Source organism: Mauremys reevesii, linkage group 1, assembly GCF_016161935.1.
Source record: "Mauremys reevesii isolate NIE-2019 linkage group 1, ASM1616193v1, whole genome shotgun sequence".
NCBI lineage: Eukaryota > Metazoa > Chordata > Testudines > Geoemydidae > Mauremys > Mauremys reevesii.
In genome coordinates this window covers 258022395-258036536 of record NC_052623.1, presented here as the reverse complement: position 1 = coordinate 258036536, position 14142 = coordinate 258022395, and the positions used below count along the sequence as shown (strand labels likewise).

At 41.7% G+C, this 14142-nt stretch overlaps 1 protein-coding gene across 1 annotated transcript in view; it reads left to right on the top strand.

Annotated features, from left to right (window-relative positions):
• The first annotated feature begins 8944 nt into the window (after positions 1 to 8944).
• The window catches only part of LOC120381329 (pseudouridine-metabolizing bifunctional protein C1861.05-like), a 43202-nt gene continuing 38004 nt past the window's right edge, over positions 8945 to 14142 (top strand). Inside the window, 3 exon segments of the mRNA XM_039499540.1 lie at positions 8945 to 8988; positions 10648 to 10751; positions 12022 to 12136. Of these exon segments, the coding sequence (XP_039355474.1) occupies positions 10667 to 10751; positions 12022 to 12136 (200 nt within the window). The 5' untranslated portion in view covers positions 8945 to 8988; positions 10648 to 10666.

Sequence of the window (14142 nt, the reverse complement as noted above, 5' to 3'; positions counted from 1 at the left end):
CCTGCCCCCCAAAACTTACAATCTACGTATAAGACGAGAAAAGAGATGGATATAGACAGATCAACGGGGGGAGTACATGAGACAATATTATTCAGCATGATAAGCAGTACTCTCAGCACACTAGCAGCCAACTTCTATTCAAACTCTTATTTTTTTTCTTTTAAGCCTTTTCCCTAGTGCAGTAATTAGGAACTTGAAGATGTGCATCATCCATGTCAGTGTTGCCAACTTTGCAATTTTATTATGAATCTCACAGTAGTTGTTGATTTACTTAAAAGCCACAGCTCCTGGAGACAAACGAATATTGGAGAAGCTCAGCTTTCATTAACACCCTACCACCCCAAGTTTCTAGCCCTCACAGCTGTGGTGAAAAGCTCAAACATGTGGCGAGAAGCTCAAACATGTGACCCAAGTATATCTTAAGGGCCTCAAAAAAAGGGAGGAGGGGAATAAACCCCCCCCACATATTCTTTGGTTTAAGCCTCATGATTTTTTGGCACCTGATTTTTTATTATTTAGGGTTGGCAATACTGTTCATTTAATCTTTCTGTCAAATACCTTGTTCAGGGCCAGGTTGTAGTTACTCTGTGGAGAAGTTCATTTACAATTTGTGCTGAGTTGTCCACCTCTGATTTATACTCCATCTGGCATTGGGAGGGCGTCAAATTTAATTTTACTCCCTCAGAACAACAGTGACAGATTAACTGGCCTCTAACCCAGGCTTTCTATTTTAGTCATTTGATGATAATACAGTACCATGCTACTTTATTTTTATCGTTTCTTTCATGCAAGCTGTATCTCAAAGCGTGTACAGAGTTAAAACAATTCAGTTACAAAGTTACATAGCAATAACAGGAGAAATGAAGAGGTACAGTCAAGGGAGAAAACATGTTGAAATTAGATTTGAAAAGAGGAGAGTTAGTGAGATGGAAAAATGTTCCAGATAGCAGGAGCTGCAGAGGAAAGGCTCTTGCATCAACAGTGGTGAGTTTGTCCACAGGGGAAGAGAACAGTTTAGTGCTGAATGAGCAGAGGAGGATACAAAAAGATATAAAGTCCATTAGGTAATGAACATTTTAAAAAAATAAGGTAGCCAATTTTCAGCTGGAGAGGGAAATGAATGTGGAGTGTGTGACAGACCTGGAACTGACTGTAATGATTTATCAATGTTACGTGTTGAGTGGGTTATTGTGATGTCTGCTGTATGCATATATAGGTATGCATATATAGAGTCAGTGCCATAGCAGGTTGGTCAGGAAACACAGGTAGGAAGGAGGACAATAGCTAACAGCATCTCAATGAAGTCCCAGGATGATTGACTTTAATTTTGCTACTCCAACACCCCACTGAGTCACCTGACTGGTTTAACCAGGCTCGGAAAACACAGGAGAAAAAAGGACTCATAATGGATTCCAAAGGAGTCCCTGAGGGCATAGAGCTGGGGGGCGGTTGGAGGAAACAGAGACTGTTGGGGAACTTGCTGAGACCCAAACCCCAGAGATTAGAAGTCTGGGTTAAGATAGGCCTACCTACGATTATAGGTAAAATAGTCATGCAAGACATACTTTTAAAAACCGTTTTCTCCCGTTATTGGAGGTCATTGAAAGTTGGAATTTACATTCTGTAGGAAATTCTGCAGAAAGATCCAGTCCGCTTTTGAACCAAAAGTAGAATTTTCAGAATTTCTTGTGGAAGGGAAAGTCTGAAAAAAATCATTTAGAAATGTTAGAAACTTTCCATTTCAAAAGTTTTGAAACAAAATTGAGCCAGGGAGCCCAAGCTCTGAGACTCCTTGCTCAGTTGTGGCTTAAAGGGCTTCTAAGTTCCCAGCTCCCTGGCAGCGTGGACTGATGGGGAGCTGGAAGCCTAGAAGCCCAGTGAACCATGCCTGAACCAGGAGCCTCAGAACTTGGGAGCTGGGGTTCCCCGGGCTTCCAGATTCTCCATCACAGAAATGGGAACCCGGAAGCTCTGGCATCACAGGGATCCCTGACCTTGGGGCAGCCTGCACAGCAGGGTGCCCTGGAGCTGCACACCTAGACGCCCTTGTGAACTGGAGGGAAACCTATGGACACCTCCATGTGTTTCATCAGAAGTTAATCAAAACATTTATGTTAGGGCTTTCAATTAATCGCAGTTAACTCACGTGATTAACTCAAAAAAATTAATTGAAATTAAGAAAATTAATCACAATTAATCGCAGTTTTAGTCGCACTGTTAAACAATAGAATACCAATTGAAATTTATTAAATATTTTGGATGTTTTTCTACATTTTCATATATATTGTATTCCGTGCAGTAATTGAAATAAAAAAGTGTACAAAAACAAAACAAAGTAAAACTTCAGAGCCTACAAGTCTACTCAGTCCTCCTCCTTGCTCAGCCAATCACTAAAACAAACAAGTTTGTTTACATTTACAGGAGATAATGCTGCCCTTTTCTTAGAATCATAGAAGACTAGGGTTGGAAGAGACCTCAGGAGGTCATCTAGTCCAACTCCCTGCTCAAAGCTGGACCAACCCCAACCAAATCATCCCAGCCAGGGCTTTGTCAAGTGGGCCCTAGGTAACCCATTCCAATGCTTCATCACCCTCCTAGTGAAATAGTTTTTCCTAATATCCAGCCTAGACCTCCCCCACTGCGACTTGAGACCACTGCTCCTTGTTCTGTCATCTGCCACCAAGAACAGCGTAACTCCATCCTCCATCCTGTAACGAGGCAGTCTTTCAGGGGATACTACTGAGAGTATCAATTCAGGACAAATTGCTTAGAGCAGGGCAGTTACAGCCCAAAGCTGGAGTTCCTTTACTATTAAGGCACTAAAAACCAGCCAAACAGAGAGGACTTCGGTTTTACCCCACTGGCTAACCAGAAGTCATACAAGCAATTCCCTCAGATACTCCTGTTCCCTTTATCACCACCAGCACCGCTCCTTATGGGGATGAATGGTTATGAAAACCAATACCCAAGTAAAAGGTAAAAGGATCTCCCGATCCCAAAGGACCAAGCCCCAGACCAATATACAAGTCAGATCTTACCCATAAATCACGCTTATGCCAATCCTTTAAAATCTAAAATCTAAAGGTTTGTTCAAAAAAAGAAATATAGATGAGAGCTAATATTGGTCAAAGTAATCAATTACATACAGCAATGGCAAAGTTCTCAGTTCAGGTTTGTAGCAGTGATGGAATAAACTGCAGGCTCAAATCTACAGCTTGGATGGGTCATTCAGTCCTTTGTTCAGAGCTTCAGTGTAGCAAAGTTCCTCCAGAGGTAAGAAGTAGGATTGAAGACAAAATGGAGATGATACAGCTGCTTTTTATAGTCCTTTTGCCATGTGGCTTGTGCTTCCTTTGTTCCAAACAAAAGCTACCCAGCACATGGCATGGAAAAACTTTAGAGTTCTGTCCATAGGCATGTCCCTGCATGCCTTGCTGAGGCACAAGGTGTATCTGCCCTCTCTCAATGGGTCAGTTGTATAGCTGATGGTCCTTAATGGGCCATCAAGCAGGCTAGGCAGTGCTGATGCCAAATTGTCTGGGGTGTCACCCAGAAGCATAGCACAAGTTTGAAATACAGACAGTATAGAGCCAATACTTATAACTTTAAATGCAAAAATGATACATGCATAGAGATAGCATAATCATAACCAGAAAATCATAACCTTTTCATAGACACCTTACTTGACCTCTTTTGTACAAGATTTGGTGCAACTATATGACTTTGGTTGCAACAACGATCTATATGGTCACAGTTCATGTCAATAACATCACACCCACCCTAAAGGTAGTTGAAGGCTGCTATCAAATCTCCACTCACTTGTCTCTTCTGGAGACTAAATAAGCCCAGTTCCCTCAGCCTCTCCTCATAAGTCATGTGCCCCAGCCCCCTAATCATTTTTGTAGCCCTCCACTGGACTCTCCAATTTGTCCACATCCTTTCTGTAGTGGGGGCCCCAAAACTGGACATAATATTCCAGATGTGGCCTCAGCAGTGCCAAATAGAGGGCAATAATCACTTCCCTTGATCTACTGGCAACGCTCCTACTTTTGTAGCCAGCATTGCAAGATATTTACGTGCCAGATATGCTAAACATTCGTTTGCCCCTTTGTGCTTCGGCCACCATTCTAGAGGTCATGCTTCCATGCTGATGACGCTCATTAAAAAAATTATGTGTTAATTAAATTTGTGACTGAACTCCTTGGGGGAGAATTGTATGTCCCCTGCACTGTTTTATCTGCATTCTGTCATATATTTCATGTTACAGTAGTCTCGGATGATGACCCAGCACATGTGGTTCATTTTAGGAACACTTTCACTGCAGATTTGACAGAATGCAAAGAAGGTACCAATGTAAGATTTCTAAAGATAGCTACAGCACTCGACATAAGTTTTAAGAATCTCAAGTGCCTTCCAAAATCTGAGAGGGACGAGGTGTGGAGTTTGCTTTCAGAAGTCTTAAAAGAGTAACACTCCAATGCGGAAACTACAGAAACAGCAAAACCATCAAAAAAGAAAATCAACCTTCTGCTGGTGGCATCTGACTCAGATAATAAAAATGAACATGCGTCGGTGCACACTGCTTTGGATTGTTATAGAGCAGTACCTGTCATCATCATGGACGCACGTACCCTGGAATGGAGGTTGAAGCATGAAGGGCCATATGAATCTTTAGCACATCTGGCATGTAAATATCTTGCAATGGCAGCTACAACAGTGCCATGAGAATGCCTGTTCTCACTTTCAAGTGACACTGTAAACAAGAAGTAGGCAGCATTATCTCCTAAAATGTAAACAAACTTGTTTGTCTGAGCAAGACAAGAAGTAGGACTGAGTGGACTTTCAGACTCTAAAATTTTACATTGTTTTATTTTTGCATGCAGTTTATTTTGTACATAGTTCTACATTTGTAAGTTCAACTTTCATGATAAAGAGATTGTACTACAGTAGTTGTATTAGGTGAATTGCAAAATACTATTTTTTTGTTTTTTTTACAGTGCAAATACTTGTAATCAAAAATAAATATTAAGTGAGCACTGTGTACTTTGTATTCTGTGTTGTAACTGAAATCAATATATTTGAAAATGTAGAAAACATCCAAAAATATTTAAGTAAAAGGTATTCTATTATTGTTTAAAAGTGCGATTAATCACGCAATTAATCGTGATTAATTATTTTAATCACTTGACAGCCCTAATTTTTGTGAAACATTTTGGTTTCAATGAATTGTCATTTTCCAATGAAAACCTCAGAAAATTCCCAACCAGTTCTAGCTGCAAACTCCTTTTCCTTAGGGCTTTGGGAAACAACTTACTTCAGTTTAGAGTCTGATCTGCTGGCTCCCAACTGACAGTCAGTTTTCCTCTCTTTGACTGACTCCAGCTGTCACAGTCTTTTAGACTCCCCACCCCACTCCTGCCCGTCTCTGGTCCTTCTGACATTACTCACTGTATTCCCCATCCCAGAAGCTTCTGTTCTCTCTAGAATATTGCTGCCAGTCTGCCTCTTATATGGGGGAGTATTCAGTATCAAAGTCATTTATTCTCTTTCACTGATTATGAAGCCTAACGGCTTTAAATTGAACTGAGGGAAGAACTGGTCTTGGAGTATTGTTCACAAAAGTTCATATGTTCTATGGCAAACCTAAAATATATACTCCAGATATCTGAGGTGTAAGGTTACAAGAAGTGTAAGGTTACCAGCACATGACCAGGGTAGTACAGTGACACCTGTGCTCTACATGGCTAAGTTGCAGAGCTGAGCTGCAATCCTGACACCCACAGAGAGAATGGTTTTCATTTGGTTTGGGGAGAAAAATAACAGAAGAAAACATACATGGAAGGCTGCATTTTCTTCGGAACTGTTACACTTGGATTTCCTGATATGGTGAACTGCATGCTGAGGTCACATTGAAGGAGAATAGCCTTGGCTAAAGTGTCAATTTACTAGAACAGGGGTCAACAACTGGTTATGCAGCTTGATTACCAAATTGATTTGTATGGTAGCCTGCAAAGATAAGGCTGTGACACTCTGAGTACCTTTCCCAGACCTGAAGAAGAGCTTTGTGTAAGCTTGAACGCGTCTGTTTCACCAATAAAAGTTGGTCCAATAAAAGATAATACCTCCACCTGGTGTCTCTAAAAAATAAAATGATAGCCCAGCTAAGTTTCTACAGTACTGTAGTGTTTCCAAGAAGACATTCCTAAAAGCATATGAACTATGTATACTCTCCACAACAGATTACATTAATTCAAGAAATGTGCAATGTCCACTTACTGTATTTGTGGGCACATCCTATCTTTCCCTGCAGTTAAATTTCCTTGCAGTGTGTACAAGTCAGAATTGGATCATGTATATATTTTTGCATGCTTTGCATGCAGTTTTCTTGAGGTGTTTTATTGAAACAGTGGAGGCAGGGGCGGCTCCAGGCCCCAGCACGCCAAGTGCGTGCTTGGGGCGGCATGCCGCGGGGGGTGCTCTGCCGGTCGCCGGGAGGGCAGCAGGAAGGTGCCTTCAGCAGCATGACTGCGGAGGGTCCACTGGTCCCGCGGCTTCAGTGGACCTCCCGCAGGCGTGCCTGCAGAGGGTCCACTGGTCCCGCGCACCGGAGCCGCAGGACCGGCGAGCAGCAGAGCGCCCTCCCCCCCCCGCGCGGCATGATGCCGTGCTTGGGGCGGCGAAATGTTTAGAGCCGCCCCTGAGTGGAGGGAGAAGGAAACACTACTGCTATCATTAGCAAAATTGTAGAAAGCTCAATTTGGAAAGGTTAACTGCAAGGCATAAATGTTACTTTCCAAATTAATCTTCTAGGATTTACTGATTATGGGGTTTCAATGGAATCAGTTACATATTACTGATTACTCTGGTATAGAAATAATAGGCTACTGATTACTTTAGTTACTTTTGTGTTATGCATGGAAGTTGCACAGAAAGATTGTGGCTGTACTGGATCCCATGAGATCATGATTCATGCCAGATAAAAGGATTGCCAACAAAAGTAATGGATAGTAACATGTGTTTAACCCTAGGCTGCAGACTAGCATCCCCTTCGGAAAAAAAGTACACAGAAGAAAAAGATGGGTCCAGTGATAAGGCAGCTTGTGTAGAACCTCCTCCAGCCTAAGAGCTTGGGATTGGATCAATGATCATAGGGGACTCTGGTAAGGTCCTTTTGATGGTCACTAATAAGAGGAACCTGTGATATACATGAATAAGGTTGACTTAGAGTGACTCGTTGTGCTCAGGAAGGTACCATAGGGCAGAATTTGTGTGGGTGACTCTGTATATTTGTATCCTCCCAAAGGTTTCGATTTTGTTTGTTTGCTTGTTTTGTAAAGTGGAACTTTAACTTGGAATTTAAAATAGATTTAAATTTAGATTGGAATTTCCAGACTAAAATTCATGGTGTTTGAGAAACTATAATGCCCCCTTAAAGGATGACTTCTCTTTCGCACACGTTGTTTGTGACTGCACTTGTTTTATCATATCCATATATAGGACCTGATCCTTCACTGAGCACTACATGGGTGGACCCCTCTGCCTGTACAGAGCCCAGTTGATTTGTTTGTGACTGCACTTGTTTTATCATATCCATATATAGGCCCTGATCCTTCACTGAGCACTACATGGGTGGACCCCTCTGCCTGTACAGAGCCCAGTTGATTTCAGTGGGGATCCGTGCACGCGCTCACCCATACAGAGCTCAGGATAGGATCAGGGCCTTAGATTGTGAGATATGTGTGGCAAACTAATTCCTAGTGTAAGTGGATGCAACTCCACTTGAAATGAATGGGAGCTAGGCCTGATTATGACAGGATTTTAAATTTCCACTGAATTTTAAAGTTTTCAGCATCTTCTGAGCGGATTTAAACAATCTTTTAACACAAAAACCAACATTAAATGGATGAACTATCAGTCTGAAAATGCAACAGGTGGCCAGTGACACTGGGACTAACATTAACTATGACTTTTGTCTTTAGCAAGACAAAGGAGATGGAAGAAAAAAAAATCTGCACCTTCAGTGTCAGAATGGATTAAGGGAAGAAAGGATGCATAAAAAGACATATTTCTGATCAACTCAGAGGTCACCTGGAGACATTTGTAAAAGTTATGAGATCCACCTTAAATTTGATATAATCTCTTGAAAATATGACATATTGTTTATTTTAATTGTTTAGTTCTTTCTAGAGGTTTTTATTTGATTCATCTAAGCAACCACTGTGTTTTAGATAGCTACATGTAAGCTTTATTTTGGGAAAGGGGATAAAGACCATTTCAATTCTAGTTCTAAGTCTGAATCCAGCTCAGATCTGTAGTGTCTGAAAGTAATTACAGTTTGAGAGTTATCCAGTGGCTTTTGTGAAATGAGCTTGTGTTCTCTGTAAATGTCCCAGGGGACAGGTATCCACGTCAGAAAAAGTATAACCAAACGTGGCACTAACTCCAGTGGCATTCCTTGCGGCGCATCCAAGGACTGAATGGGCATTTAGAGTGAACTACCTGCTCTCCTCCAAAGGTGGGTTTAACACCTCCCATGTTGGTAGGGCTGTAAAGGAAGCTTGTATTGCTACTTTCTGTACTGTCTGTGGATAAATAAGTAGAACTTAAATCTCCAGGGCTCTCTCTTTAGTGGCTTTCGCCAGCACTACGTTCATGTTTAAAACCTAGTACAAAGAACAAAGGAACATGAAAAGTGAAAAAAAAAAGTGATGTGAAAAGAGGGAAAAATATTTGGCACCGAGTTAGCAAAAGGAATCCCCATTCAATTGTGAAATCCTCTCCTATCCCCTATGCAGGAACCAGTTCCAGAGCCGCAGCTGCTTAGGCTGTTACTAGATAGACTATCTCAGCGTGGATCATGTGTCTGGAATGCGGAACAGCTCAAGCCAATTCTGCTGCAAGCCCCACTAGTCCCACCTCCCTGCAGAGCTGCTTGAGTGACAATTTAGTGCAGACAACAGTCCATGTATGTCAGACAGAAACCCAGAGGTAAGAGACTGACAATATACCAGTCCGCCACTTAATGAAATCAATTGCTGATGGTGCATAACAAAGGGCTTCTAGCTGGGAGGGTTTGGGGGAGGGTTACTTGGGGAAAAGCTAGTTTAAACTAGAACTGTGTGAAACTTTTGTAATGAAACTTCATATCTTTTCTTATAAACCAAAAGTTCAGGCAGGGTTTGCTAAAATGTCTGCCAAGTTCAAAAATCTCTCAGTAAACCTAGTCTGAATATTAAGTGAATGTTGGCTGAATAGTTTCTAGTAAACCTGAGGTAATGTAGGGTTTTGGGTGGAAACAAGTTGGTTTTGATCCCCAAACAGGTGCAACTTGGCAATTTCAGCTGATGTTTCACATTCAATTTGGGGGCTTGTTTAAAACTGGAAACTCAGCACAAAACCGGAGTGACCTGATATCCAACTATCTTCAAAGGAGTTACAGGAGGGCTGAATTTGGCCTGTGGGTGGCAGGCTCACAACTGAAAACTAGAAAGCCCTTGGGGATCCCAAACTGTTGGAGTTTAGCACAGATCTAATAAAGAACACATATATAGAAGGGGGATTTTGCTCCCCAGAGATCATATCTGATTCCAAACACTTAATGAAATGGAGGTTTTGTTTTAGTAAGGCCAGATTAAAAGAGGAATATTGACATCTGGATTTGGCCCACTGTTTAGGACAGGAGTGTCTCATCTCTCTTGACAACTGCTGTTTGGTGGCTTGAGAGAGGATGTCTGTAAGAACTATTGCCCCTCTTTATATCAAACAGACCCATCCCTCCCTTACAGGTGGATTTCTGAGATTGTATCAAAAATCACCTACTGAGTGTGTATATATTAATTATTATTAATTATTTCTATTATAGTAGTGCCTAGAGGTCCCAACTGAGAACAGGGCCTCACTGTGCTAGGCACTGCATGAACCCACAGTAAAAAGACACTTCCTGTCCTGAAGAATTTACAGTCTAACTGGACAAGACAGACAAAGGAAGTATTATCCCATTTCACAGCTGGAAAACTGAGACCCAGAGGGTTAAGAGACTTGCCCTGGGTCACACAGGAAGTCTGTGAAGGAGCCAAGAATTGCTCATGACTCCCAGTCCATTGCCTTCACCACAAGCCCATCTCTCTCTATGGAGCTAGCTTTCTATTTATATATTTTAGAATGAAGGAATAGTTTCACAGACATTAACAGAAGTTGTTCAGAGAAAAGAATAGCTTCTGGAGAAGGACTGAAGGAACTATTGCTAGAGTTGAACTGAAACGCCCCGTTTCCAGCCCTTTGTACCTTTTTACGTAGTGATTACATAAAGTAAGAGATTAGTCAGCCCTCTTATTTCTGGGGAAGCTAGTCTGTCTCTCCGTATTTACTATCTGCCATCTGGCTTTCTCTTTGTCTGCAGGTTTCTTTCTTTGCACATTTTACCATACTGCTTACCTCTTTGTCTAAGGCACCCAAAACCCCAGTTGATCTATACAGAGGATTTTTCCGTCTGTTAGCCCATCCTCTACAACACATACAACTTGTTTTCTCGATCTGGAGATCACAGGGAGCCGGGCTGCAGTTCATGATTAACAAGCAGTTTGGGAAACAATAAGGTCACTGCCTTCTATACTACTTTCATTTGACATGGCATTGCTCTCCTGACAGTGCCATCCCTGCACACAGCATGATTGGAAATCTGGCCTGTACCTTGGGAAGACAAATAAGTGCTGTGGCTCCTAGGATCATCCAGATGAGAAGATTCCTACATGGTGAGTAGTGTCCTCTGAAAAAGTCCCTGTGAGCAGAATGCAACCAGGATCCTGTCTGGGAACAATGTAGAGGCAGCTCACTCAAGGTAGCCTGAGGCCTTTTAAAACTCATTTCACAGAGAGCTTCTGTTTTATGGCATTTATAGGAAAAAGTATGGGGCAAGAGAATTTCAGTGCATGATACTGTAATGTCTTGGCTGTGGTGGTATTTTTAGCACATCCTTCTCAAATCATGGCAGACTTGCAAAGCCCAGTTCTCCTCTCACTTACACCAGTGTAAATTGGGATTAGCTCCATTGAAGTCCCTGGAGTTACACAGCTGTAAAATTGGTGGGAGAGGATAATGAGGCCTATAATGTTCAATATGAAATCGATTGACAATTGACTTCACAGTTCAGATTTCAGGAGCGGCGTGACTGGGACCCTTCAATGCTACTGCAATACAAAAAATAATAAGAATAATCCTCGGATTAAAAGGATCCTAATCACTCTTCAAGATCTACATTACTCCTAATAAAATGGTTTGTCTAAATTTCATGGCACCTTGGGCATAGATCTGATCTTGGGCTATCTGAATTCCTGCCTATGGCAAGTACTGTAGGTGCTGAGCTGATACAGAATAAATTCATAGCTTTCTCTTCTCAAAATTTCCCCTAAAATTGGTCTCAAAATGATGAATTCTTTTCTGGTTTGTGGCACTAAGTAGTATATTTACTTGAAAAGTCTGAATAATTTTAGAAAACCATTTAGCTTTAAAAAAAATCCTGTAAATTCCATGCTGAATTACCATATATGCAAAACAGTTCTACATTTGCTCTTTTTACAATCTGATGCCACTGAAAATATGGAATAAAACTCTCTTTTCAGCCCTTTTTTATTTTATTGGGTTTTTGGTGTATTCAAGAGAGGCATAGGGTTCAGGATTCCAAATGCTGGTGTGTTACCACCTTTCCCATCTTGTTCTGCAGGAAGAGAAAAACACTCTGATTGTGTGACGAAACTACGTTGTAAAGCATAAAAGGTTTTTTCCTTACCCAAATGATTTAATCATTTCAAGCAGGTTTTGCTTTCGCATGGCTTTGCAGGACACAGGACAGAGTCACAAAAATTGGGACTGTCCCATAAAAATTAGGTTGTGTGCTCATCCCAGTTTGATCCTCCATCTCCCTATTCAGCTATCCCCACACTGCCTAATGTAGATCAGTTTGATACATCAAAAAGTCTATCGTCACCTTAAAATATAAATGATTTTCCTATATTTTATTCCTAGGAACTCATTTCAGGGTTTCATCTTCTGTGGAGGAAGCTCTGGCTGATGGGAGACCGATCGTAGCCTTGGAGAGCACCATCATTACACATGGCATGCCCTATCCCCAGAATTTGAGGTTGTAGATTTGATGATTTGATGACCCTAGTGCAGCAAAATTGTACGGTTGTGTCTGATAATCTATGGGCCAGTTTCTGTATTTGTGGTTCATCCAAAGCTGCCACTACAATTACTGGGAACTGAGGGTGTGATAAGCATGCAGAATATGACTTTGGTTACAAAACAGCTGCATCTGGGCTTCCAAAGATAGCAGGACTACATGACAAACCGCAGATTTGCATGTACTATACATATCCATCTGTAGCATCAAATCCCTGGATTTCTTCACAAAGTGGCAGCAAATGATGACGTTGCCCCCTCTGGATAGAGAGCTCAGGCATGTGTGGCTGTATGGCTTGTGGAGACCTTGCAAGTACTCATAAGTTTCTTTGGCTACATCTTTTATAATGTAAAAGTTACTGGAATAGAGTGATGACCTCTGCTCATCTGTACCCATAAGAATATTGACTGTAAATGCCACTTCAATGTTCTACTGGACTCTCTTGTTGGCCTATGCTAAGGCAGCACTGTGCCAGGGAACCCCATCTCTGCAACCAACTCTTTACTTGTGGGTACCCTCTATATAAGTATTCCTCTGAGTGACAGTGCCAAAAATGTAAGCAATCTCCCATACTTTTGCTTAGCTACTGAGCCATGGCAGAGGAAGGTTACTGTACTGGATTTTCTATTTGTTTCTTATACAGCCATTATTTTCCTCTGGTGCTGTTCCTTAGAGATCAGAATGCAGTGAGTTCTGTTTTAGTGAGAAGGCAGCCTAGGACAGGTACAGAAGCCCCAGGGGCAGAAGGACCTGCCAAATCTGCATTCTGCTCAACAAGAAATGAAATAGTCTCACAAGTTAGTAAATAAAGAGCCTGCAAAGATGAAGAAGCCCCAACTTGCAGCCCTTCAGTATCCCACGCCTCTCACTGTCCATATCCAAAGTCTGCACTATGAGAGGAGGAATTTGAGTGTCTAATGAAGACTTGGAATAGGTGGCTATCCAGTAACGGTGTATGAGCTGTGACTCATTAGCCAGTTGATACAAAATGTTTTATAAAAAACAATCCCATCCTTCAAGAGGATCATTTACACTAAATACCCTCACTTTTCAGGGAGCTGACAGCACTTGGCCTACATCAGTAGTTCTTAAACGTTTGTACTGGTGACCTCTTTTACATAGAAGCCTCTGAGTGCAACCCCTCTTATAAATTAAAAAAACTTTTGAATATATTTAACACCATTATAAATGCTGGAGGCAAAGCAGGGTTTGGGGTGGACACTGACAGCTTGCAACCCCCCATGTAATGCCCTCGTCACCCTCTGAGGGGTCCCGACCCCCAGTTTGAGAGCCCCTGGCCTACATCTTCATGTCTTACAAAACATAATATAATATACCTAATATAAGCACATGCCAGATTATGTGTAATTGCTTCCTTAACATACCAAATCATTACCTTTCATTTCTCCATGATATTCACCTTCAGCTGTTTGGTGGAGAGAAAAGCTGGCAGGGTACAGTAAATCAAGTTAATGGAAACAAATCCCATCCACACCTGTTTGCTTTGCGATGTGGAAAGCCACTTTTACACAAATAATCTATGGCACAATTTAGGAAGAGTTCTCAGTCTCGTCCACCCACACCTGCCCTGGTTTACCTTTTAGGATGAAGTCAGAACTGATAAGTGACTCGGGACATACAGCACTTTTTTGCTCACTGGCCACAGAATAGACCTGGCTGCATATTAGGGAGGGAAGACTATAATTAAACATCTCCACCACAAATCATATCTCCTCTAATCTATGCAACACAGACAGACAGGTCAGACCTTCAGACACCCGCTGGAAACTAAACATATAAAGGGCCCGCTTTTCAGAGCTACTGAGCATTGGCAATGTGGCAATGGAAGCTGTGGGAAGATCTGCACCTCTGGCAATGAGATCCAAAGACTTTTGCTAGTTGTAAGGTGCAGGAGAGGAACCAGATTTAGCAGAAGTTGAGGGAATGTTATAAAGTAGGAACTG